At 44.6% G+C, this 27239-nt stretch overlaps 2 protein-coding genes across 3 annotated transcripts; both read right to left on the bottom strand.

Moving 5' to 3' along the window:
- Positions 1-5721: 5721 nt before the first annotated feature.
- On the bottom strand, positions 5722-15039 carry LOC136752782 (protein FAM186B). 2 transcript variants are annotated; one of them, XM_066708391.1, is made up of 8 exons: positions 14817-15039; positions 13546-13753; positions 11992-12192; positions 9779-11402; positions 9069-9261; positions 8680-8888; positions 7921-8102; positions 5722-7633 (listed from the first exon to the last, which is right to left on the bottom strand). In XM_066708391.1, the coding sequence occupies exons 1-8, from the start codon at positions 14919-14921 to the stop codon at positions 7614-7616; spliced, it is 2742 nt and encodes a 913-aa protein (XP_066564488.1). In that variant the 5' UTR covers positions 14922-15039; the 3' UTR covers positions 5722-7613. The 2 variants fall into 2 exon arrangements, with proteins under 2 accessions (XP_066564488.1, XP_066564490.1); XM_066708393.1 differs by having other exon boundaries at positions 7921-8099.
- Positions 15040-16357: 1318 nt separating this feature from the next.
- igsf8 (immunoglobulin superfamily, member 8) lies at positions 16358-25458 on the bottom strand. Its single transcript, XM_066708394.1, has 6 exons — positions 24863-25458; positions 22039-22413; positions 21461-21925; positions 19967-20371; positions 19341-19754; positions 16358-19077 (listed from the first exon to the last, which is right to left on the bottom strand). Exons 1-6 carry the CDS (start codon positions 24903-24905, stop codon positions 18950-18952), a joined length of 1830 nt encoding a protein of 609 aa, XP_066564491.1. The 5' UTR covers positions 24906-25458; the 3' UTR covers positions 16358-18949.
- Between the last annotated feature and the right edge of the window lie 1781 nt (positions 25459-27239).

Genomic DNA, 27239 nt, shown 5'->3' with positions numbered 1-27239 from the left:
ATTGGTGTCTGTGTCCAATTATTACAGAAATTGAGTTCTACAAGATTCCAGGATTCGTGATAAGGTGATACTATAAATTCACTTCCTTAATTGAAATTTATAAGTGTACCTTACTCTACAACACTATACACAGATCAGCCATAACATTATGACCACCTGCCTAATATTGTGTAGGTCCCCCTTTTGCCGCCAAAACAGCCCTAACCTAAAGGTGTGCTGTGGTATCTGGCACCAAGACGTTAGCAACAGATCCTTTAAGTCCTGTAAGCTGTGAGGTGGGGCCTCCATGGATTGGACTTGTTTGTCCAACACATCCCACAAATGCTCGATTGGATTGAGATCTGGGGAATTTGGAGGCCAAGTCAACCCCTTGAACTCGTGATTCATCAGACCAGGCCACCATCTTCCATTGCTCCGTGGTCCAGTTCTGATGCTCACGTGCCCATTGTAGGCGCTTTCGGCAGTGGACAGGGGTCAGCATGGGCACCCTGACTGGTCTGCGGCTACGCAGCCCCATACGCAACAAACTGCGATGCACTGTGAGTTCTGACACCTTTCTATCAGAACCAGCATTAACTTTTTCAGCAATTTGAGCTACAGTAGTTCGTCTGTTGGATCGGACCACACGGGCCAGCCTTCGCTCCCCACGTACATCAATGAGTCTTGGCCGCCCATGACCCTGTCGCCGGTTCACAGCTTTTCCTTCCTTGGACCACTTTTGATAGGTACTGACCACTGCAGACCGGGAACACCCCACAAGAGCTGCAGTTTTGGAGATGCTCTGACCCAGTCTTCTAGCCATCACAATTTGGCCCTTGCCAAAGTCGCTCAGATATAGCACTCAATGTAAAATTGCAACAGTTAAAATAGATCAATTCAAATTCTGGAGTTATGAAGAATGAATTTATTGGAAAGTTTTTGATAAAATTACAGCATTACAGCAATCGTTTTGAGATCATTAATGCAAATAAACTACAAACAATGAAATTCCAGTAATAACAAACTATGGACACATTATTTATTTTCAGATATTACTGCTAGCTGTAGAATGTGTAGATATGTAAATAAAGCTGCAGGCGCTGAGAGGCTCACATAGGTGTGGTCAGCTGTGCGCCTGGGGGCAGAGCTGCCTGGTGACCCTCACTGTCAAACAGGTTCAGTAATAGCAGATGCGGTGCTGGAGACAAGACAGTATGTCACGCTTTCCATTTATAGATTTGTTTAGTACAACTCCTTTCTTATTTCTCAAAAAAACACATGTAGATGTGAACATTAAATTAACGTGACTGCACCACACATTGTATTACATTTTATTTATAGATTTTCGTGTTGCATTTGCAAGTAATAAAGGGGGCTACTGTTATTTTACAAGTGGATTAGCAAGGAAACATTAGAACATTCTGGAATCATATAAGGGCATCACCATGTACAAAAATGATTAATGTTTGTAATGCACTCACTTGTTTTACACAAATAAATACGATTCAAAATAAATAATATAAACGAACAGGTTCATAAACAGAAATATGAATCTACAAATTAAAGACTTGTGCAAATAAGATCAAATGTAAAAAAATGTAATGCCCTGATTTAAATGCCCAATGCTTTGCATGTACAATAACTTAAAAAAATATATTTTTAAACGCAGCAATTGTTATTCGTCACTACTAAACTACTTACAGGAAATGAATAATATTTATTGCACTTCCCGATGAAATAAATGGTATAATCCCCTCCGAAACACATTATTTCATCGGTAAAAAAAATAATCCACTGGGGAAATTTTGCTGTCTGAAAGCTCTGAAATGTCCGCAGGCGCGCATGCAGGTTTTCAGGGATATAAGTGCTAAGTAGCTATTTATAATACTATAAAACTGTTAGACATTTATCGGCATTCATTTCTGCCGATAAATCAGTCGACCTCTAATACACACACTATATACTGAGATGTGCACACTGTATGCTGAGATGCGCATACTATATACTGAGATACACTAAATACTGTGACACTATATACTGAGGCACACACACTATATACTGAGACATACACACTATATACTGTGACAATATACCGAGATACACTATATACTGAGACACACACTACATTGAGACGCACACACTGTATTGAGAAGCACACACTATATACTGAGATATATTATATACTGAGATACACACACTATATACTGTGACACACTATATACTGAGACAGACATACTATATACTGAGACACACACTATATACTGAGACAGACATACTATATACTGAGACACACACTATATACTGAGACACACACACTATATATTGAGATACACACACTATATAATGAGATACACTATACGGTACGCAAAGTCGTGCCCACGAGAGGTGTCTGCTGTGCCCGCGATGTTTATTCTAAATTTTAAATAAACTAACTTCATTGATGGGAAAATGAGATCCAATACACTATATATATAGACTATATACTGAGACACACTATGTACTGACATACATACACACTATATACTAAAATACACTATATACAGAGATGCACACACTATATATTGAGACACATACTATATACAAAGATAGACACTATATACTGTGACACTATATACTGAGGCACACTATACACTGAGACAGATACAATACATTGAGATACACACACTATATACTGAGACTCGTTATATACTGAGATACACTACATAAATAGACGCACACACTATATACTGAGACGCACACACAATATTGAGATACACTATATGTAGATACACACACTATATACTGTGACACTACTGAGACATACTATACTGTCTCAGTATATAGTGTATGTATCTCAGTATATAGTGTGTATGTGTCTCAGTATGTAGTCTATGTCAGTATATAGTGTGTGTCTCAGAATATAGTGTGTGTATCACTTTTTCCCCTCAATGAAGTTAGTTACACCGCTCAAAAGAATTAAGGGAACACTTAAATCACACATTGGATCTCGATGAATGAAATATCTTAAAGATCAAAATATTACTGTACATTGTGTAATTCGTTGAGAACAAAATGACACAACAACAGTCAATGGAAACCAAAATCACCAACCGATTGAGGGCTGGATTCAAACTCACACCGAAAATCAAAGTAAACAATTGAAATCACAGGCTGTTCCAACTTGCGTGAATTTCATCACGACAACTCATAATGTGACTCGGTAGCGTGTATGGCCCCCACTTGCCTGTATGCACTCCCGACAACGTCTGGTGTCCTGGGGGATCCCCTCCCAGACCTGGATCAGGGCATCAGTGAGCTCCTGGACAGTCTGTGGCGCTACTTGGCGGAGTCGGATGCACCGATACATAACGTCCCAAAGGTTCTCAATTGGATTCAGGTCTGGGTAACGTGAGGGCCAGTCAATGGCATCAATGCCTTCGTCATCCAGGAACTGCCTACACACTCTGGCCACATGAGGCCGGGCATTGTCCTGCACCAGGAGGAACCCAGGGCCCACTGCATCAGCTTAAGGTCTGACGATGGGTCTGAGGATTTCATCCCGGTACCTAACAGCAGTCAGGGTACCGTTGGCTATCACGTGGAGGTCTGTGTGACCCTCTAAGGATATGTCTCCCCAGACCATCGCTGACCCACCGCCAAACCGGTCATGCTGGATGATGTTGCAGGCAGCATAACCTTCACCACGGCGTCTCCAGACTCTTTCACGTCTGTCACATGTAGTCAGTGGGAACCTGCTCTCATCTGTGAAGAGATCGGGGCGCCAATGGCAGACCTGACAATTCTGGTGTTCTCTGGCGAATGCCAATCGAGCTGCAGGGTGCTGGGCTGTGAGCACAGGTCCCACTAGAGGACGTCGGGCCCTCATGCCAGCCTCATGGAGTCTGTTTCTGACAGTTTGGTCAGAAACATGCACACCAGTAGAATGCTGGAGGTCATTTTGTAGGGCTCTGGCAGTGCTCCTCCTGTTCCTCCTCGCACAAAGGAGCAGATACCGGTCCTGCTGCTGGGTTGATGCCCTTCTACGGCCCTGTCCAGCTCTCCTTGTGTAACGGCCCGTCTCTTGGTATCTCCTCCCTGCTCTTGAGACAGTACTGGGAGACACAGCAAACCTTGCGACGGCACGTATGGATGTGCCATCCTGGAGATGCTGGACTACCTGTGCAACCTGAATGGGCTGCAGGTACCGCCTCATGCTACCAGTAGTGACAAGGAAACTAGCAAAACACAAAACTAGAGAAGAATCAGTCAGGAAGGATAAAGTGAGAGCAATTGTCTGTGGCCTTTTTTGGGGTTTGTCTTGCTGTTGCCACTCCAGTGCACATGTTGCACATGGTGCAAAGTAAAGTGACAACTGTATAGGCAACAGCAAGACAACCCCCAAAAAGGGAATGGTTTTGCAGGTGGTGGCCACAGACAATTGCTCTCTCCTTATCCATCCTGACTGATTCTTCTCTAGTTTTGTGTATTGCTAGTGTCCTTGTCACTACTGGTAGCATAAGGCGGTACCTGCAGCCCATACAGGTTGCACAGGTAGTTCAGCTCCTCCTGGATGGCACATCCATACATGCCGTCACAAGAATGTTTGCTGTGTCTCCCAGTACTGTCTCAAGAGCATGGAGGAGATACTAAGAGACAGACCATTACACGAGGAGAGTTGGACAGGGCCGTAGAAGGGCATCAACCCAGCAGCAGGACCGGTATCTGCTCCTTTGTGCGAGGAGGAACAGGAGGAGCACTGCCAGAGCCCTACAAAATGACCTCCAGCATTCTACTGGTGTGCATGTTTCTGACCAAACTGTCAGAAACAGACTCCATGAGGGTGGCATGGGAGCCCGACGTCCTCTAGTGGGACCTGTGTTCACAGCCCAGCACCAAGCAGCATGATTGGCATTCGCCAGAGAACACCAGAATTGGCAGGTCTGCCATTGGCGCCCCGATCTCTTCAGGTTCCCACTGACCACATGTGACAGACGTGAAAGTCTGGAGACGCCGTGGTGAAGGTTATGCTGCCTGCAACATCATTCAGCATGACCGGTTTGGTGGTGGGTCAGTGATGGTCTGGGGAGACATATCCTTAGAGGGTCACACAGACCTCCACGTGATAGCCAACTGTACCCTGACTGCTGTTAGGTACCGGGATGAAATCCTCAGACCCATCGTCAGACCTTAAGCTGATGCAGTGGGCCCTGGGTTCCTCCTGGTGCAGGACAATGCCCGGCCTCATGTGGCCAGAGTGTGTAGGCAGTTCCTGGATGACGAAGGCATTGTTGCCATTGACTGGCCCTCACGTTCCCCAGACCTGAATCCAATTGGGAACCTTTGGGATGTTATGTGTCGGTGCATCTGACTCCGCCAAGTAGCGTCACAGACTGTCCAGGAGCTCACTGATGCCCTGATCCAGGTCTGGGAGGGGATCCCCCAGGACACCATCCACCGTCTCATCAGGAGCATGCCCAGACGTTGTCGGGAGTGCATACAGGCACGTGGGGGCCATACACACTACTGAGTCACATTATTAGATGCCGTGATGAAATTCACGCAAGTTGGAACAGCCTGTGATTTCAATTGTCTACTTTGATTTTCAGTGTGAGTTTCGGTTGGTGATTTTGGTTTCCATTGACCGTTGTTACGTAATTTTGTTCTCAACGAATTACACAATGTACAGTAAATTTTGATCTTTAGGATATTTCGTTCATCGAGATCCAATGTGTGATTTAAGTGTTGCCTTAATTTTTTTGAGCGGTGTATACTGAGAGACACACACTATATAATGAGATAAACTATATACTGAGACACACTCTATACTGACACACACACACACTATACACTGAGATACACTATATACCAGTGGTATACAAAGTCATGCCCGCGAGAGGTGTCTGCTGTGCCTGTGATGCTTATTCTAAATTTTAAATAAACTTCATTGAGGGGAAAAAGAGATACACACACTATATTCTGAGACACACACTATATACTGACATACACTACATTCTACATACTGAGACACATATACACTATATACTGAGATGCACTATATACTGAGATACATACACTATATACTGAGACACACACTATATACTGAGAAACACACACTATACAAAGACGCACCCTATATATTGAGACAAATACTACATACAAAGACGGACACTATATACTGCGACACACTATATACTATGACACACTACTGAGACATACTATATACTGTGACACACTGTATACTGAGATACACTATATAGAGAGATGCACACACTATATACTGAGACACACACTATATACTATGACAATATACACCGATCAGCCATAACAAGATGACCACCTGCCTAATATCGTGCAGGTCCCCCTTTATCCGCTAAACAGCCGCGACCCGTCAAGGCATGGATTCCACTAGACCTCTGAAGGTGTGCTGTGGTATCTGGCACCAAGACGTTAGCAGCAGCAGATCCTTTAAGCCCTGTAAGTTGTGAGGTGGGACCTCCATGGATCGGACTTTTTTTTTCCAGCACATTCCACAGATGCTCGATTGGATTGAGATCTGGGGAATTTGGAGGCCAAGTCAATACCTTGAACTCATGATTCATCAGACCAGGCCACCTTCTTTCATTGCTCCGTGGTCCAGTTCTGATGCTCACGTGCCCATTGTAGGCGCTTTCGGCAGTGGACAGGGGTCAGCATGGGCACCCTGACTGGTCTGCGTCTACGCAGCCCCATATGCAACAAACTGCGATGCACTGTGTGTTCTGACAACTTTCTATCAGAACCAGCATTAACTTTTTCAGCAATTTGAGCTACAGTAGCTCGTCTGTTGGATCGGACCACGCGGGCCAGTCTTCGCTCCCCACGTGTATCAATGAGCCTTGGCTGCCCATGACCCTGTCGCCGGTTCACAGCTTTTCCTTCCTTGGACCACTTTTGATAAGTACTGACCACTGCAGACTGGGAACACCCTACCAGTTTTGGAGATGCTCTGACCCAGTCTTCAAGCCATCACAATTTGGCCCTTGTCAAAGTCGCTCAGATCCTTACACTTGCCAATTTTTCCTGCTTCTAACACATCAACTTTGAGGACAAAATGTTCACTTGCTGCCTAATATATCCCACCCACTGACAGGTGCCATGATAACGAGGTTATCAGTGTTATTCACTTCACCTGTCAGTTATAATGTTATGGCTGATCGGTGTATACTGACACACACTATATACTGTGACACATTATATACTGAGATACACTATATACTGTGACACACTATATACTAATCCCGGGTGGGGCAGTGCTGTTGTACCCTTGAGCAAGGTACTTCACTTAGATTGCTCCAGTACAATGCCCAGCTGTATAAATGGGTACAAATGTCACCCTGGATAAGAGCGTCAGCTAAATGACAAAAATAATAATAATAATAATTTACCAAAACTTTTAAAGCCCCATAATGGCAACTTTCTTGGACAGATAGGTGTTGGCACAGTTTGATGCCACAATGAGCGAACATCTTAGACATATTGACAAAAAGGTAGAGATAGAGGAGCCCCTAAACCGAGCTTTGATTGGGGCCACATTGCGGAATTACTTGCCAAGATGGCGGTGTTTTGATCCATGGTGCTTCTAGGTCAGGGCTATAGGGTCCCCTCTGCCCAGGACCTCACGAAGCCTCCATCAAACCTTTGGTGGAAAAGAGAGACTAGATTTGTACCTGCTTTAATTCTGCCAAATAAAAGCTGAAGAGACTTGGGGTGACGTTCCCTCTCTGCCTGATTTCTGCTTTTCATAACCTCAACTTCACTTTATACTCTTAGAAAATGTGACCGGGGCTTATGCAAAGGGAAACATCCAATCAGATGTTGCTATATCTGTGGAGCACCAATAGGTGTGGCCATAAAATAACAAACAGACTCAGGGGACACATCATTTCCACTGCTGCGTTGTGGACCACGGCAGGGAAGGCTTACCTGCCATCAGCAACCGCTGCGCTATATTACCGCCCTGTGAGATGTCCAGCTCCAGTAGGCGGGGGATGCAGGGGGGGGTCAGCGCCGTAGACAACGGATTCTTTGGCGCCAAGGCCTCACTCTTCACTGTGACATCGCAGGTCCACAAGGCTGTCAGCTCACCCCCCAGCCGCGGCTTCCTGCTGGACAGGAAACCCGTGACCACTCCACTCGGACAGCTCCAGCTATTTGCTAAGGCTCATGTACAATAAGCTTGCAGGGGCCAGGAAACTCGATTGCTTTGGGCATTAAGAACGTCACAGCCCAGAACGAGTTCTGTGTGACCTCACTAACTGATCTCCAGATTCTTGAGTTCAGAGTGAGATGAACTGATCCATCCCCTCCATAACTAATTTATAACCAAACAAAACAAAGAATAATCCTTTTGTGATCCAGTTTACAATCAGGTGAATTTTCCGTTTCATCCAATGTTTGATCCTACACCTGACACAGACCTATTGCTGATTGGACTGGCTTGCCACTTCTGCAAGCACTGTATCCCATATGACCCATCCCCCACACCCCCTACCACTCCACATATTGCATTCTGACTGCCGGACTGTACTAATGAGTTTCAAATGTACGAAATAGGTTAGAGGCGTTGTGTTGTATTTCTTAACTCAATGTCAAATCATTTTCCAGCGTATGATATGGAGACAGGGGGGGTGTCCAGCTGGGTTGAAGCCCCGACTAACAATGAGTTCATGGAGACTGACATACCTGGTTCCAACAACGGGCCCTAGGAGGCCCAGGTGAGGCTGATAACGGGGACGAGACGGGGGCTGGGTCAAGCCAGATGGTCTCATGGAGCTGGGGGTCACCACCAGCTTCCTGGGCCCCGGATGGAATAGGATGTGCTCTGGATGAACCCGTTGGGCCTTTTTGCTGGGGTATGGGCTGACCAAGTTCAGATTGGCGTCCTTCTTTATCTAGAAACAAAAGACGAAGTCAAACAAATACATCTCTTGACATAAAAAACTATGACTGATGGGGAAACATCAAAAAACCTATGGGAAAGGGATCCAAATAGGATACATCCAGCTTGGAACAAAACCGACAAAGTGGGAAGGAACAATAGAGCCCGTCAGGTTGACCTTTTCTCCCCTCACCTGGCTGAACAGGTACAGCATCTTGGCGAAGCAGGTTCTCAGCATCTCTTTCACGGCAGCTTGTTTGGTCTCCCAACGCTGCATAACTGCATGATGGTAGACCTCCAGCTTCTTCAGGTAGGAGTACAGGTCTCTCTCCAACTTCCCGTCATGGATGTCCCTGGCTGAATCTAACTTGGCCAATAGGTTACGCCTTTAAAGCAGGGAGGGGGTAGAAACAAAATGAAAAGGTATGAACTCTAAATGGGGCAGCCTCTTGCCATGTCACTTCATTACTGGAATTGCACAGAACAGCTGATGTGCCTGTGTTAAGGAAACAACCCCCCAAAACACTAAATTTGCTGTTCAATACAATGCAGACTAAAAGCCACTGTGATTTTCCCATTTTAGCTCTGCATTCTTTCAAGTCACTCATGTCTGCTAATTCAGCACATTGACGAACTAGTCATAAGCATTCTGCTGCACCCCCAGGCAACTGTGAATTAGGAATTTAGAAGGCCGCTTAACACATGCGAACCATACACACACACACAAAAAAGACAGACAAGCACATATGTTAAGCTGGCCACTGATTTTTTGGGGGGTTTGTGTGGTATTGTGCGATGTAGTCAAAGAGAGAATAAAAGAAAGACAGATGGAAAGAGAGAAAAAAAAATAGAGAAAGGAAGAAAGTAAGCAAAAAGTAAGCAAGAGTGAATCAGGGGACCTACCGGCTTTGCATTAAACAACAGTAACTGATGTATTTTCTTAAGAGGCAGGCCAGCCTTAGTTCGTCGGTGCTCAGAGTCTGGGTGATCAGTCTGTTGACCAAATCGTACAGCTGTTGGGAGATATCTCCTCTGAACAATGCCTGCTGCAGGAGCCTGTGATTAATCTGCTGAGATTCCACATCGATTATGTAGGTCACACCAGCCATCTCGGTCTTCAGGAGAGTCTCAGCCTCCTTGCACATCTCCACCTCGTAGTGCGTGACATCCTCTATCAGGCACCCCCCCCCCCTTGGACCCTGGACCTTCCTCTTGGGGAGTGGAGCTTCCTTGCGAGTACATCCCACAGGGTTGTATTCTTTCCGCTCCAATACTGTGGTGCTTCTTAGTTCTTCAGGCTTGTGCTTCTCAACTGGAACCCTGGCCACCTCTACCACTGCCTCTGGCTTTTTGGGCTGGGGCCCCATTTGCTGGTGCATCTCCCGCCGGCTGTCCATGTGGCGCAGGTCCGTTTTGGGTGTTTTCCTGCCGTCCAGGCCGGCAAGAGACCTCATCATGCCTGAGCACTCCTCAGTGGACCTCTCCTTGGCATGAAACATCTTGCTGCTGTCCTCGAGGAAGTTCCCAGGGTTCTGAGGGCTGCCCTCCCAAGAGCCCTCTGCCTTTATTGGAAGCACCTCACGGGGAATTACCTCCACTGCTGCTTCTGGCTTTTTGGGCTGGGGCCCCATTTGCTGGTGCATCTCCCGCTGGTTGTCCACGTGGTGCAGGTACATTGTGGGTGTTTTCCTGTCGTCCAGGCTGGCAAGAGACCTCATCTTGCCTGAGCACTCCTCAATGGACCTCTCCTGGGCATTAAACATCTTGCTGCTCTCCTCCAGGAAGTCACCAGGGTTCTGAGGGCTGCCCTCCCAAGAGCCCACCACCTTTGTGGGAAGCACCTCACAGGCAAAGGTGCTCCCTTCATCTTCAGTAGAGGGCGACTCCTCCTCCAGGGTGGCAACTCTCTCATTTCTGATCGCTTCCTGTTCCTCCTCCGGTTCCAGCTGTGTGTGAATGCCTACGGCCTCCACAGGCATCTCTTTCTTCTGGGCCTCCTCCTTCTCCACAGCGATCACTGGGATCTCCTTCAAGGAGGGAACCGATGGGGTAAATTTGGTCACCACGTGGCGAACCTGCTGCAGCCTCTCCATCTCCACCAGCAGGGCAGTGTACTTCTTATTAGTGTCCGCCAGTTGAATTTGAAGCTCGCTGTTCTTCTTCCTCAGATCCTCCGCCTCAACATTCAGAATGTCCTGATTACGCTTCTTCAAGGTGATGGACTGTCTGGCCTCCAGCTTGGCTTTGAGCTCCAGGCACTCCTTGGTGCGCTCCTGGAAGGCCCTGTTGAGGTTCTGAATACCATTCTGTATGAAGATGAATCCCAGGCTCAGGGCCTTGTTGCAGGCCAAGAACGTGGCAATGTCTGAGAGCATGAAGCACAGCTCTGTCGCCACTTTGATGTTGAGGTTGGGGTCCTGCCGCAATTGCTCCTCACTGGGCGGCTGCAGCTCCTGGATCTTCTTCAGCATTTTGTTGTTCGCTTTTCCCTCCCGCCACCACCGCCAGACACCATCCTTATGGACCTCTGCAAAGACAAGCATTTGTTTTTGTAGATACGGACAACACCCTATATAAACATTATGCATTTTTTTGTGGTTAGCTAACAAGGATGCAAAATAGAAGGGCTCAAACTAGGGCTGTGCGACAGACCTAGACATTATATTTCAAACACCAAGTCTTGTGGTGCTACCTTTCGAAGCAGTCTTTCATCATATTTTGCACAGGATTGTGGTTAGTTGGACACCAAACCTCTTATATCCTAAACACTTCTATATCACAGAAGTTATATTACTGCCCTTTTTAAGAATTATTTAATCCCCATGGGAACCATTCATTTTCGGCAGAATGAAAGCGCGCTTCAATTGATTGGTGTGGTTGCAATTTAGGAAAAGTGGTTGAGTTAAGTGACAGTAGCCTATAAGTTATATAACATTTGAAAACGTGTTTTGACGCAGTTGGTGAATGATTTAGTTGATTATAGGCTGACAGACTCACTACAGAGGTGTGAGATGCCTCATTTGCCAACATATAACAAAATGTCTGTCTCAGGGTGTTGTGAGTAATATAAGGCATATCATCCCATAGCTTCTGGTAGGCTCACATAGCTTACTCACCTGCTGGTTGCTTCTTCTTTCTCTTAGTTTCCAGGTAGTAAGTGTGTAGCAGTGTGCAGATCCGTTGCAGCTTGTGGATACACTGCTGAGAGGAGTCGAAGGACCTATTGACATTGTCCTCCATCTCCTTCACCCACTCAATCGTGATCTTGGCTACTTCTTTAAAGTCCTCGTCCTCCTCCACCTCCTGAAGGTCCTGACCTGAGACCAAAAGGCATGCCTCAACACACAATCAAAGCATTCTGTCCTCTGTACACAGTAAATTCACCAGACCCTTACTCCTAATGTTGTCAAATCTGTACGAAGCAGTGGCATTTGCATCTGGACAATAAATGTAAATGCTGTAGCACCTCAAATGAAATGTGATGTGCATTTAGTGGGATAAAAATGGGAATACATTTAACCTGGTGAAGAAATTGAATGTCTGTGGCAAATGGGCCTCAGATTTGCGATACTGAAATGCACAAGCAAAACAGGTGGGGGGGCGGGGGTCTCTAAAGTTGTTAAACTTATGAAATGTTTACCAACTACAATTACAAACATCTCAAAATAAATTGGTTAGAATCATATTGAAGGTTCATCCCAGGACAATAACCATTTTAATCAGATGAATGAGCAACAGCTCTCCCTATTAAATCTTATCATTGTTTTTAAAATAATGTATAATTTAGGTCCAGTCTACTTTTTTGAGTATTTTAATTGTATACAAGATATACATGACCATAATATGAGGGGTAGTTTGGCAAACCTAGTAACAAACACATGGTTTAGAAGTATGGTAGGGCAAAATACTTTTCAAAACATTGGTGCTGCAGACTGGAATAGATTACCTAAAGAAATCAAAATGATTTCAACAGAACAACACTTTAAAAGATGTGTAAGAAGGTGGCTAAGAGAGCAAGCATAAGTGAAAAAGGTTTGGGTGTAAAGGTGGTTGATTATGTGTTGCTGTTTTTTTTAAATTGCCTCTTTGACTCTGTGGTTGGGAAACCCCAATTTGTGGTTGGGAGTCCTGTGGGATAATGCTGATGTATACATTTTTCTGTGTGATGATTTTTATGCTGTAATACACTGTATGGGAATAGTTTAGCATGCCATATGTGATGTTTTCTCTGTTAGCTGCTTTCTTGAGAACCACAATGGAAATTTGACTATTGTGTTTTAATCCTTTTAAACATTTTTATTTACACAAACAATATAATTTTGTCTTTGAGGATATACAGGTTTTATTGTGGTTTTGTCAAATAAATCCATTCATTCATTCATTCATTCAACTGGGTTACATAAGCAGGAAACATATACAGACAATATGCAAACAAAACGAGCAGCAGTGCTACATACACCACATCGCTGCGTTTGCTACAAAGGGGACATGAACACGAGCTGGCACAATGAGTAAAGGAGATCGAACCAACTGAAAAAATCAAAAGACATGGGAAGGAGAATCCAGCAGTGGTGACTACCACCAAAGACTTTGCAAACTAAGGATTCTGATTCCAAAATGTTGTTCTGTCCTGGGCTCTGTCCTGTTGGGTATGTGTGGGTGGTACTTACCGGCCTCGCTCAGCCAATTCAGGATGTGACTGAGGTCGGACTCCTTGCTGTAGCTGGACTGCAGGAAGATGTCAATGTTATGCAGCTGCTGGGCACGCATCATGTCCCCTCCGCCGGAGTCGGGCATCTCCACGTCCAAGCCCAGCTGCATATGGTGCAGCGCCAGGTTGACGTTCCTCAGGATGGCACAAAGACTCTCACTCACGTCCTGCAGAGGAGAGAAGTGTGTGGCACTGTATAGATATACTTTTTAACTTAAAAAAAAAGTGATCTATATTAAAATCCCAAGTGGGGAAGGTTTGCAATGAAAAATAACTTAAGTGATTAAGTACAATATTGTAAGTAAAATATTGAACCAAGATAGTGCAAACATTTTCACACTCAATTAAGGTGCAGGGTGTTTCAGACTCAATTAAGCACACAATGCTATTATAGTAATTAAATACATAAATTGTAAAAAAAAAAAAAATCATACCGTTTAATATCCAGAGGTATCTGCAGGCGTGTGGTGCTTGCCACTCATACGTTTACAGCGGGGGCTGGCATTCGTGCAGTTTTATTACAGGCAGCTTCAATTAACAACAGATTAATACTGCTGAATTGACTGCTTATCCAAATTTAGACAATTATGGTATGCCCTACAGTACAGTAACTAGGCCTATTGCTCCAAAACATTGGCTGATATCATACAATTTCCTACTCTCAAGTCCTTCTAAGAAACTTGATAACAGTTACTGTACTTGCTGAATTAGCAATAGGTTTGTGTGTTTCCCTGTTTTCCTTCATTCGTTTCAATATATGTTTTATGTTGCTTACTAAACTTCCCTTTAGGCATAGACTTGCGCCACCACCCAGCTTGAACACGTTTATCATAGGTACATAAGCAACACACACACACATTTTTTTATATGACAAATCTAACGCATTGGCGTTTTGAAAACTGGAGAGCTATTTATAATAATCATAAGACGAAAACAAATAAAACTACCAATATGACTAATACATGTGCTAAATTGATTTTCTTTTCATTACCTCGTTGTGGTTTTTGGTTTACACTGAAGCACCACACAAATATGTAAGATTCCCAGATCTGTGGGGGCTTCCGGGGTCATAGGTTAACACCGGGTGCGCCGTGATTGGGGGAGCCGGTCACGGGGTACAGTGGTATAAATACGAGTGCCCTGGTTCTCAGGAGGTGTCGTTTACAGTCAGGTTGTGTTGCTGGGGTTTGAGTCCCCAAATCGCACAATGCGGGACTGTAGTTTGCATACCTTTTTGGCTCGTTGCAGCTCGGTGGTTTGCAAGTGGCTCATGGCCGCTTCCACCGAGAGCGGGATGTCGATCGTGGAGCACCGAAGTGCTTTTTCCACATCCATATCGCTCAGGGCATCCGTTTCTACATTGGTCTGTATCTGTGAAGTTGTATAGATAGTTTGTTTTTAGGCTTTTAAATAAACGAGCTGTAGCTTAGGGAAACTGAGCCGAGTGACTGGGACTGAGCCGTAAGGTGTAACACGTCTCAACTATTACGTCACAAATGGTGGACGCCATAATCCACGTTTATTGGAGAGGTTAATATTGTGTGTGCATAAATGTGCGTTTACATCCTGTTAGTTGTCTATATTACAAATTCAGTAGGTAGGGACAGAATTTTGTTCATCCATCATCATCATCATAATAATAATATACACGGGAAATAGAGCCCAAGCATAATTAAGCCATGTTTTACATAACAAGACCCTTTAATATACTATTACACAGTGTTGTACAGGACAGCATCATACTGGGACAATATTGTATATGTTACCTTTTACTGAAGAGAAAGGCACACGTTGATTGCTGAAACCACGTTTTACTGAAATTTGATACACAACACATTCTGTGTTTGTATCACTGCACTATTGAATCTCCAACTGGCACTGAGGCAAACCTACCCTGCAAAAAGTAGTTATCTTTATTAACAGCACTGGTCAGCAACCTAAAAGTATCATATGCAATCAAGAAAATGTATAATGGAGCAAGACTAAGGCAAAAAAATATAAAATAAGGAACACAAAAGGTCCTACAGGAGCAAAGCATCCTACAGTACAAAACGTGTCATAGGGGACAGCCAAAACGCATTCATGTTATTTCAAAGGTAGTTGTTGCATGTTTCTGTGAAATGCCTGTTATACATCAATATTATTTAAATAATACACTGTGCTCTAATATATTAGATTGTACTAGAATCAGTGTATTGTTCTAGTCAGTGTAAACCAAGTGGAGGGTAATTAGGGAATTGGCAGAGGTTGTGTATTTGATGGTTATTTTATTATATATACAATCGAAGCTGTTTGTGATGATTAACTTTTGGTGTCAGTACAAACTGCTGCTCCCTATGGGAGGATCTTCAGCAAAGATAAAGAATTTAAAGTACAATACCACCACCGCACCTGTTGGTTATACCATGGTACAAGGTCAGAATGAAATACTGATCATTATACTTAACAGAATAATAATAATAGGCCTAATAAATATCATAATAAAGGTCATGCAAAGAGATTAACAAATGCATGTCAAACCACTTTTTTCCAACTGTAAAAAGTTTCGGACATTGCGAATAAATTGGCATTGACATCTATATGAATACACTGGGAAAATGGCTTGTGTTTTTGTTGACCAGCGAGGCAAAACACACCACAATTGGCAGTGCGACATACCCTAATACTGGTCACATGTTTCACAGAAATAAATATAAATAAAAAGATAGGTAATTTCCCAGAAGCACATAAAACACATCAAGATAACGTAAAAATAAAAGACTTGACAACAATCACGGTCTTCAGAAATGTTTTAATGCCAAAACCACTAAAGTCTTTGCATTCCCAACACTTGTAAACCGACAAAAACAATCACAATCACATTTAAAAAAAGGATGACAGGGGGGGGGGGGGGTGATCATACTTTTGTTTTTTTTACAATTGCATACAAAAATGACAGTTTATCACAATATAGTGCTGTAACAAGTTTGGACAACAACACATTTTGGACCCGCATGTAACCTTTTTTAAAATATGTATATACATTTATAAAATATTTTAAAAAAAGATCAGCAATTACAGTGACATCACAATGGGAGAGTGAGGCATCTACAAACTGTGTGCTGGGACGCCCTCAAACCACTTGGTCATCCAGAAGTGTCGTCAACATTGAAAAACAAATGAGTTACAGTAAGCACCCTTCCTTACTCTGACGTAGGCCTAATGCCTTGCAGATAAGTTAATGTACATCAGTTTTTAGTTTTTAGAACAGAGTTCCTTTGTTCAAGCCTGTACTGTGAGATCCTCTTTCTGCAATGCACTGAAAACAGTCATTTGTGTTGATGCTGAAACAATAGGAGACTGGTATGGCTTTTCCTGTTTTTTTTTTCTGAGAGGAGAGCGAGATTAGTCCAACCACAGATGGCGTCATCTCAGACCCATCAATTTGTGTTCCCCGGCCCACTTGCTTCTACCGGCATTGTGTCGCATTGGCTAAATCAGGTTTTTGGGGCAGAGAGAGAGAGAGCTCTACATTACTGCGAAAACGGGCAGACTGGAATTTCTAGAGTGGGGAGAACATAGGTCCTGGATTAACATTGCCATTTTAAAATATGGGACATTGAAATAATGTTCCCCTAGTGACTCTTAAACTCTCTTTTTTTTTTCCAGCTGCAGCTTCCAATGTCACAGTACGCGGAAGTATTTGAAAAGACCTAATCCCCAGGCCAGAATTTTTTATCTTTATTTTTTATATTTTCTTTATATAATTTTTTTGTTTGTTTTGTTTTGAAAGCACAGGGGAAACACAGCATGAATATCAGAACATCGAACAGGATGAGCCTTTACAGCAAAAAATAAATAAATCAGGAAATCAGAAATTACGACGAACTCAGTTTAAAGACAGTATCTCGGCTTATTCAGTAATACTGGCCTTCTCTTAATTAAAGACTAAGAAGAAAAGAAAAAAAACTAACTACTACTACTGATATTTTTGAAACTATACAAGATAATGAGGTTCAGACAGACATTCTCAGTGACATCCATGTCGAATTAAAAAAAATCAGAACTGCTTCAGAGGTTAAGACTACAGGCTGGAGAGTACAGGACAAGTAAATCAATACCCAGCATGAACTTTGCCCTACTCAGAATGTATTTATTTTTTGAACAGTGTCTGAAATCACGAGACTGGGAGGCGGCACTGCTTGGGGAGGAGGAGCCATCATGTGATCTGGAGCTACATTTAAATTCCACTGCATAGGCGACCGTGGCAGAGGAGAAAGTGTACAGGATATTATACTAAAGTAATTTAAAGACACAATGCCTATGTATATTATCATCTTAAGACTTTGTCAGTCCACTACTGAATGAATGTTTCCCCGGGACTCTTTCTACACACACACACACACGCCATATTCACTTGAGTCATACTCATACATTATTCAGCATTGTAATGCTTTGAAGTCAGCCAGAGAAGTTTGCAGCCAATGCTCTCCTCACAGGAGAAGCAAATGCGAGATAGGATATGTTTGAAGTGTTATAGAAGAAAAGGCTTTCTTTCATTTTCTTTTTTTGGCTTGGCATTCTGTGGAGCAATGCTTGAAATGCATTCATAGCTTAGGCATGGTCTGCAACATGCAAACTTCCATAGCAGTGCTCTGTACCTGCTGAATTGTGGTCATACGGTGCAAACAGTGCATCTGGGAGCTGGGGGTAAGTTACTAGCTAAACAGTTACTAGTGGTTTCTCCCTTGTGTAAAAGTGCAGTTATACAAATGTATTTTTGTTTTACACATGGCAGGATTACAGCAAAAAACAAATAAATAGAATACAAAAAGAGCTGTACTGGCTCATTATTGTGTGTGTGTGTGTGGGGGAGGCTTGAAACAGGTCCCGAATGACATCGAACATAGAGGAGGTCCTCAAGACTTTGGTCAAAGGTCAGCCCAGGTTAAACCACTTCTCCAGTGTACAGATTTGATGTGTGTGTGCAGCAGTTTACAGTCTGGGAGCTGAGCTCTGTGCCTTAACCTGAAATGAGACCCAAGTCAAAGTCCGAATGTTGATCTTTAGTGCAGACTTTTCAGATTCTCACAATTCAGACTGGATCCCTTCGGTGCAGCTGCAATATGATGGAGTGTGACAAACAGATACAGAAAGCCTGCTATGTTCTAACAGGCATGTCAGAATCCCCGCATTGGTCACGTCTAGAGAATTCCCCACAATTCCTCTGGGAATCTCAGGGTGAGGCGCAGCTGTGTAGAAGTGAAGGTTTTTGTTTGTTTGTTGCGTTTGTTACGGGTGAACACCCTCTCCTCCCCACCCCCCATGCTTCCTCATCTCCATTCTTCCCTCCCGTCCACCTGCAGCTGGTTTTGTTCACTTCCTTATTTTTGAGAGCGCTGCCTAGCCAAGCGGTTCATGAAACAGCAGGTTACTGCGGCGACGATGGTGATGCCCACAAAGAGAGCTGAAGACACGCCCACAACCAGGGGGATGAGGAGGAGGTCGCTAGCTGGAGACAGAGAGAGAGACATTCAGCACAATGCTATGAAGTGCTTGGCACCACCCAGCCCTGCTACTGGCTCTTCCTGTCAGCTGGCAGAAGCCGCAGGATGCATCTGTTCTGGCTAATGGAGGCTTTTAACAGATGAGACGAAAAAATAGATCTTGGGTTACACTTTAGATATGATGTAATCTGTGACTATTTGACCCCCAGGCGAACCTGGCTTTAGTTAGCACAGAGAGACAATTAACAGACACACAGATGGGACTCACCTCGAGAATACATGTACACGCGCACAGGCCTGGATACGGAGCGTGCCCCAGTGTTGTACCAGCCCCCGTGTGGGTCCTGCCCCCACACCTTGGCCTGGCAGTGGTAGAGGCCCTGGTCGTCCACCTCCACTCCATGGATCCTCAGCCTGTAGGAGCTGGAGGACAGCCGGTCCACGCTGACATTGCTGTCGTTGCTATAGAGATGGGAGGTACCGTCATGCATCAGCACAGCCAGCAGCCTGGGCTCGGCAGGCCTCTCGCCCTCCCCCTCTGCCTCCCCCATCACCAGCCACAGCACCTCCACCTGGGTGGGGCCGGCTGTCAGCACGGAGACGTTGCACAGCAGTGAGAGGGTGTGGCCGCGTTGGAGGAGTGGCCCCGGGTTCAGCCCTGCCTCTGCTGTGACCTTTACTTCTGCAAGGCAGGAAGACACGCATAATGTAAGTGTGATGTAAAGCAGCAAAATGAGAGATTTAGAGAGAGTTTGGATTATATTCTGCACGTTAATCTGGATGGATTATGAAGATGAAGAATCACACACTGTTCTACTACAGCTATTCGGTTATCTACAACTCTGCTCCTGCGACAGCACTGCCAGTCAGCTCCAAAACTACGACAACCCTCACCTTTTGTCTTCAGGTTGACATTGACCCCTTTTGACCTCTGGCTGGCGGCCGGGCTGCCCGCCCCGGGGGTGGGGCCGGTGTAGACGCTCACAGCGCATCGGTAGACCCCCGAGTCGGCGGGGTGGGCCGAGAAGAGCCGCAGGGAGTACCGCCCCTCCGCCTCCTTCTCCAGGGAGGCCCCTCCTCTCCTGCTGACATCATCGCCCCAGGTCACGACCCCATCCGACCCCATGCGGGCCACCTCCACTTCCGCCCCCCCGCCCACTGCCCTCCGCAGCCATTGGACCAGCAGGGAGGGGCGGGAAGATGGGCTGATCCCACCCACGTCACAGGTCAGGCCGAGAGGGGACCCCGCCGAGAGTACGACCTCCACCTCGGGCAACACTTTCACTGCCAGGGTGTCCGCTATGGAGACAGAACGCGAGAGGAATGCTCAGTTTCAGCACAAGCATGCAATATACACATTCCTACAATAGTAATTAAATAACGAATACCACCATATTCAAGTATAATTATGTAGGCTAATGCATTCAGACCACAAAAAGTCCAATTTGCACTATAAACGCTACACAGTGGTCCAGTCTAGGTTATCCTGCCAGGGTGGTACGATTGACTAGAACGATACTCTTGTGATGATGAGAGAGGGATGCCTTCAGGAGGCAGATCAAAACTGCTGCTGTTGCTGCTGCAGATCTGTGGGAGGTATTTACCTCCGGCTCCCCGTCATGCACCCTACAGTCAGGCAACACTTCAAAAGCAAAGTCTTCTTATCTTCCTCTCTGCAGGTCCATAGCAAAAGGCATGAGCAATCTTTGATGTCAACCCATATGAGCAGGACATCCATCACAGACAGGCATCTGACACCTTAGACCAGAGGGGTAGGGGAACTGAGCTAAACCGTTCCATTACAGTGGAAGGTTGGGGCCACAATACCAGGGTAACAGGGTCAAAGCCCTGACCCCAATGCGTCAACTTACACACAGCGTGGGAAAGTACCATCAAGCAAGCGGTTTTTTTTTTAGTTTAGTTTAAAGATAAAGATAGAGATTATTTATTTATAAGGAAAATCACCATCATTCCCGCATAGCCAATTGACAATATAATTGACAATATTGGCATTGTTTCTCTTCAGCAATCATGCAGCTGGATTCCACGTGCTATTCGTGTTACGTAAGCTGGCAGTAGCCCAGATGATGTGCGGTGGCAAGAGAATTCTCCATTCTTTACTGCCCCTACACCACAAGCCTTAAATACAACACAGTTGGTGCATCATCAGTTCTACAATCATGTAACCCATTGATTGGGCTACAACAAATGGCATGGTTCCCACCGGCATAAAGCCAAAAAAAAAAAAAAGAGTTCTGCAATTTGGTAAGTAGGGCGAATCTTGGATTGAATCTGGGATGCGGTTTTAAGTGAGACAGGGAAGTGAAACCGAGAAGTGAAGTCTGCAGAATGACTGAATAATTTCTGCTATGCCACACAGCGACTCACCTAAGGGCTGGACGGTGATGTTGCCAAGCTCCAAGGTCCTCTGGGCGATTTTCTCCCAGTCTCCTTGGGGGTCCAGAATCCACTGGGCCACCTCGCAGAAATAGGACCCAGTGTCCCCCGGAGCCACCGACCCAATCCTCATCACATACAGGTCAGGATCCCCTTGGTTCTTCCCGCTCCTCTTCTCCAATGAAACGATCCCGTCCGCATACCGCCCTTCGTAGTCCCCGCCTTTCCCCGTCGCCACGCCCAGATCCCGGCCAATGGAAATTATCTCCCGCAGGTTGTGGCCCCTCCCCCCGGTCCCTGCCCCTCCCCGCACCCCAAAGGTGATTGACAGGTGAGTGTGCTGCTGCGATTGGATGGCGGCGGCACACGTCAGTTCCAGCTCTGCCCCCTCGGTCAGGGACTGGCCACCCAAGGAGCGGGACGCGGTGTGTCTGATTTGCAGGGTGTCGGGCATCACTAAGAGAGAGAGCGAGAGAGAGATCTTTAATACTACCATATGAACTCCCTCCCTTCCTGCCTTACTCACTAGACAAGACCCTTTTTTGGTGTAGAGTGAGTAACCGACTTACCTTTGACCACCACAGTGGCGCTATAGTTGCCTTGGAAGCGGGAGTCGGTGCTAGGCGTGTAGCACTCAAAACTCCCCTGGTCCTCCGGCCTCAGCCTCTGGATTACCAGCCGCACTCGGTCCCCGCTGTCCCGCTCCACGCGCACCTCCCCGGAGCGCACCCGGGGCTGGAAGGGGGCATACGGGAACTCTCTGTCCCGTGTGGAGATCACGCCCATCTGCCGCCCCCCCGCATCATCTCGGTACAGGAACCACTCGAAATCCTGCGTCCGGGAGCCCTCGTATCCTGACACAATGCAGGGCAGGGACAGGGGGAATCCAGCCACGCGGTACAGGGGCCCCGGGGGAAGAGTGACCTGGCGACACACGCAGAATCCTGCAGACAAATAAACAGAGTGGAATGAGAATATGCAGTGGACAACAAGAAATTCAATATCAGATATCTAACTGCCAACCACACACACACACACACACACACACACATCCCCCCCCCCCCGATATATAGATTAATTTTTCATTAATTAGTAAAAGACCTAAATAATTAAAACCAATGAAGTGCATACAGACACCCCAACACTCGTTCCATCTCTGTGATCTGATCTGTGCTGATTTGTGCTAGTTGGGCGGGGGAAAAAAATGGATCCTGAAGCTGTTGAAAATCCATATATAAAGAAAAAAAATAAAATAAGTGATAAACAACCAACTGGGGGGCAACACAGCTAGCTAGTCTCAAACAGTTCAACTGAATGGGACGGTGGAGGGGGATGGGGGCACTCGGCTGAATGGAGAGTCGGGAGTCAGAGATGATTAAAGGGGGGAAACTGTGCTCGCAATTTATTTTGCAAAAATTAATTACATAAAAATACAAAATAATATATAACGATGCATGATTTAGAAGACCAATAGCCATCAAATGATTACATATGCAGAATAATCAATCACTGCATTGTCTTCAACTCTAGCTCACAGTGATAAAAAAATTTTTTGAAATCTTGGAACGGTCACAGATTTGCCAGTTGTTTCAAGAGGAATCCATCAGGCAAACGCTCCCAAATATTTCTGTTGGCTGAGCACTGAGGCAGATGCTGATACAGAATGTCAAAATCCTGGGATAGACCGGACAGCTGAGGTAGCTTAGAACGACAGGACAGACAGCCAAACATCCGACTGGAGAAACAGTATTTATTTAACCCTTGACTTCTCCTTTGGAAATGTCATGCGTGAAGCATGGATCGAAGCTAAAGGAAATAAATATATATTATTTATTTTAAAGCAACTATCAATTTCCACACAACCCAAGTCAGGAGTCTGGGAGGGTTGCCAGCCCAAAAGAGGTGTCTTAATAAGCGGAGGGTGTGTTTCAACCTCAGGGGCTACTCCTCCTTTGAAAAACAACTCTGACACCATGTGAGACTCTCTCATGTCTTGCTCAGAGGAGTCCAGGGAGCAGGACGTTGGTAGTTGAGTAGTTTCTGCAGGAGGGATCACAATATGTAGGTGTAGGCATGGTAACCGCATATTTCCTGTTCCGCAACCAAACAACTATAAAATTCCCATGACATCATTGAAATCTACCAGAGAAGTTCCCTAAAAAAGGGGAATTTAGTCTATTCCCCATACATTTTCTCTTCTTTTTAAATTGATATAGACATTTATTGTATGTTCTGACCCCTTTGTCTATTCACTGATTTAAAACAAAAAACAATACAATTACTAATCTGATTGTTTTGACTAAGCATAAGCTCTACAAATTCAAGCTTGACTTGAAAAACAAGAGACTTTTTAATCAGCCATTGTTAACAGGCAGGTCCGGATTGACAGGAATGTTTTATATAACCAGTAAACTGACTCTTACTGTACAGATCTGAAGATTTCAGTACTGTAATATATGATATGTACATATGTAATCCAGACCTTCACACACACACAAATCCCAGAGATACAAATAAAGCACAAATCAAGGCTTTTGCAAAGTGTTAAATGGATTCAAATTTGAGTATGCATTCCACAGACGTTGGCTAAAAGCAAACCAAAATAAATCAAATGTACTTGTGTAATGTGTTTGTGTGTGTGTTTCTTTAACTGTTAATGGTCCTGTTGGGCTTGATCCTTATTTTGCCTGGCGTGTACATTCATATTTACATGCAAATGCGGCACCTGGAGAAAATGTTTGCATAAGGGAAACGGTTTTAAAAGCCGGGAGAGTCGGACACAGAAATCCTGAAAGCCACAGAGACGGGAGCAGCAGATCCACAAAAACCCTAAGCGGATCAAACAATAATGAACACGCGTCCCCGAACCGATCCGACTGAGGAGAGGATACACGACGAGACAGCTTAACGACACGACTGCTGCACAAAAATCACCCCGTACACACATGCACACCATAGCCATACATGCATGAACACATATGCAGTCTGGGGGTACAGTACCGAGTCTGAAGCACATCCACAACATTATCGATCCTGAATGCACTGTAGCCTCCACTGGAGTCGGGGAAATCGTTATCAAGTGCAAGGCTGAAAGCGCCAAGTTTGAAGAGCAATACTGTGGCAAATCACTTCAATCCCCTGTGCATATGAGCCCCTGATTTGGGACACGCAGTTGCTTTTCTACCCAGAACCACAAACTGCATAGGACTTCCAGGTTGCACAACCCAATTGTCGATCCAGCCCTGCAAGTGCACCATGGTGTCGGTTTCAGATGGGAGATATATCGACACACAAGCTGGATTAAAAGACATCTACAGCCGGACGGAGGGCACGGTCAGTGTAGAGACAATGTAACAGATGGGTGCCTCGCCTATAATAAGCAGGTAGACTTACCCCATAATAAGCAGATGAGCCCAGCCGCCCGCCACGATGCCATCTCCGCCCTAATGTAAAATATTAATCCCCGCAATACAGTAATGGAGCTCTCCCCATTTCACGCACATAAACGGAGCATCGCGTTTGGTCGCAAACAGAGCAATCTTAAAAAACAAAAACAAAGTTGGAGTAAGGGCTATAGCAGGCTGCCTGTAATGATATTATTTCCCCCCACTATTATGGTCGGGGGTTTCGCCCTTATGTTTGCGATCGTCCAGATGCCTCTCTGTGACGTCACAGCTCGTCCTTCTGGGTGCGCTGCTGCGGGCTGTCCGGCTGCTCGGGGGGTCGTGTTTTTTAAAATGTGTCGCTCAGCCTGGTTTCCCTCCCTCCCCTGGTTCAGGTCGCAGTCACGCCGCCGCTAATTTGACCGGAGAGCCGGGAGGAGGGGAGAGGCGAACTGCGCCGCCGCGGAATGTAGGGCAGCCCCGCCCCGCCGAGTGTCGAGACACGCCTGCATAATTAAGGAGCGGCATCTTATTAGCATAATTTGCATCTTCAGCCCGTAGCGAACGACGAGACAAGCGCACTGGTGAAGATGCAAATTATGCTAATAAGAGAGCAGCGCCAGACAGTGTGGTATACATCGCAGCCCTCTTTACAATATGGATTGGATGTATGGATGTATGTATATATGCATGTAGGGTCTGTGCATGCATGTACAACTTGCTTTTACATTGCTAGTATTCTTGTTGTTTATATTGCTTTCCCCTATGTCCCCTTCCCCTGAGCTCTAAACTATGAATTGTCTGCAATTATTAGCTCATAAATCTAGGGTGATGGATAAACTGTATCTTTTCTTATGCACTTATATCATTTTGAACTTGTAATTGTATTATGTTTTGATCTGCAATGTTATACTGTATTGCACTTGCATAATGCTCTTATGTTTTGTAAGTGTCCCTGGATAAGGGCATCTGCTAAGAAATACATACATACATACATACATACATACATACATACATAAATAAATAAATAATAATAATAATAATAATAATAATAATAATAATAATAATAATAATAATAGTGTATGTACATATGTGTATGTATGTATTTTGGATTGGATTGGATGTATGAATGCATGTATGAATGTATTTATGTATGAATGCATGTAGGCCTATATATGTATTTATAAATGTATGTATTATTATTATTATTATTATTATTATTATTATTATTATTATTGCCTCTTTGCAGAATGTCATTAGAGACTATTCCTCAGTGTCTATTCCCAGGCGTCAGTGGTGTCTTCTAAAAGTCAGAGTGAATCACAGGGAGCGGCTCTCTGACTCAATGGCTCCTGGAGGAGAGGCACCGTTTCCACACCGACTGGAGCGTGGGAACACTCTGGGGAAATCGTTAAAAACAAGTCATGTTTGTTTTTCAAATACATCACTGATTGTGATTAAAGACAGTAGTGTTATTTTGTGTTATGTGTCCATTTTAATAAAGACACTATGCTGCAAAGAGAGACACAAAGCTATATAATGTTAATATCAGCACATTCGTTTTAAGATGCAGTATATTGACTGTATCCAAACCCCAAAGGCACAAAGATGTGTTCCTTAGTCTGTTTTCATAGGCCTTACATACACAAATATCCAGTGTGATGTGTAGATTCATTTTTATAGTGATGTTGCTACCCTTGTAATCATTTGTGTAAGTGATTGAAAAGGGGCGTCTGCTGGAGAACTTACATAATTCAGATATAATTTAATTTATAGTAGCAGTAGGGAGTTATCAGCAAATTGTTGTCATTTGTAAGGTTATGTCGCCCTCATGTGGTAAATGTGTTGCACAGAACTTGGCCTTGCTACCCGCATGTGCCACCCTGTTATTTTCTCCCACAGAATCTAGACAAATGAAAAACAGAAAATACACCGATACTTTCAAAATCATTAGCTCTTTGGAAGGAGTTGCACACCATTGTAACTATTTTGCATATACTGAATAATAATCAATAATTGTTATGATCAATAACAACGTATTTGAATGCTTTCACCTTTGCGTTAGTGGAAACTAATATGAACGGAGTGACCTCAATTACTCATACGTGCATGCCGGGAAATGTTTCTATTTTTAAAACCGCACAAACAGTAATGGTTCTTGGTTTGACCATTTTCATGCTAATTTACCTAAGGCAATAAAACCCAACAAAGTGTAGAGCACTCTACGCGCCCTGTCCTGTAGTGTGCTTATTTATACGTGAACAGATGGTGTTAAGTCCCAGCATGCCTGCGTTCAGTGTCCACGGCCATTCACTCCGCGTTAAGCTACGAATTACTCATTGCATCTAATCACTTGTGCAATTGGCTGTTTTTAATACCACACATTA

Source organism: Amia ocellicauda, chromosome 7 (assembly GCF_036373705.1).
Source record: "Amia ocellicauda isolate fAmiCal2 chromosome 7, fAmiCal2.hap1, whole genome shotgun sequence".
Taxonomy (NCBI): Eukaryota; Metazoa; Chordata; class Actinopteri; order Amiiformes; family Amiidae; genus Amia; species Amia ocellicauda.
Note: the sequence above shows the minus strand (reverse complement) of the source record. Positions and strands in the feature narration are given on the sequence as shown.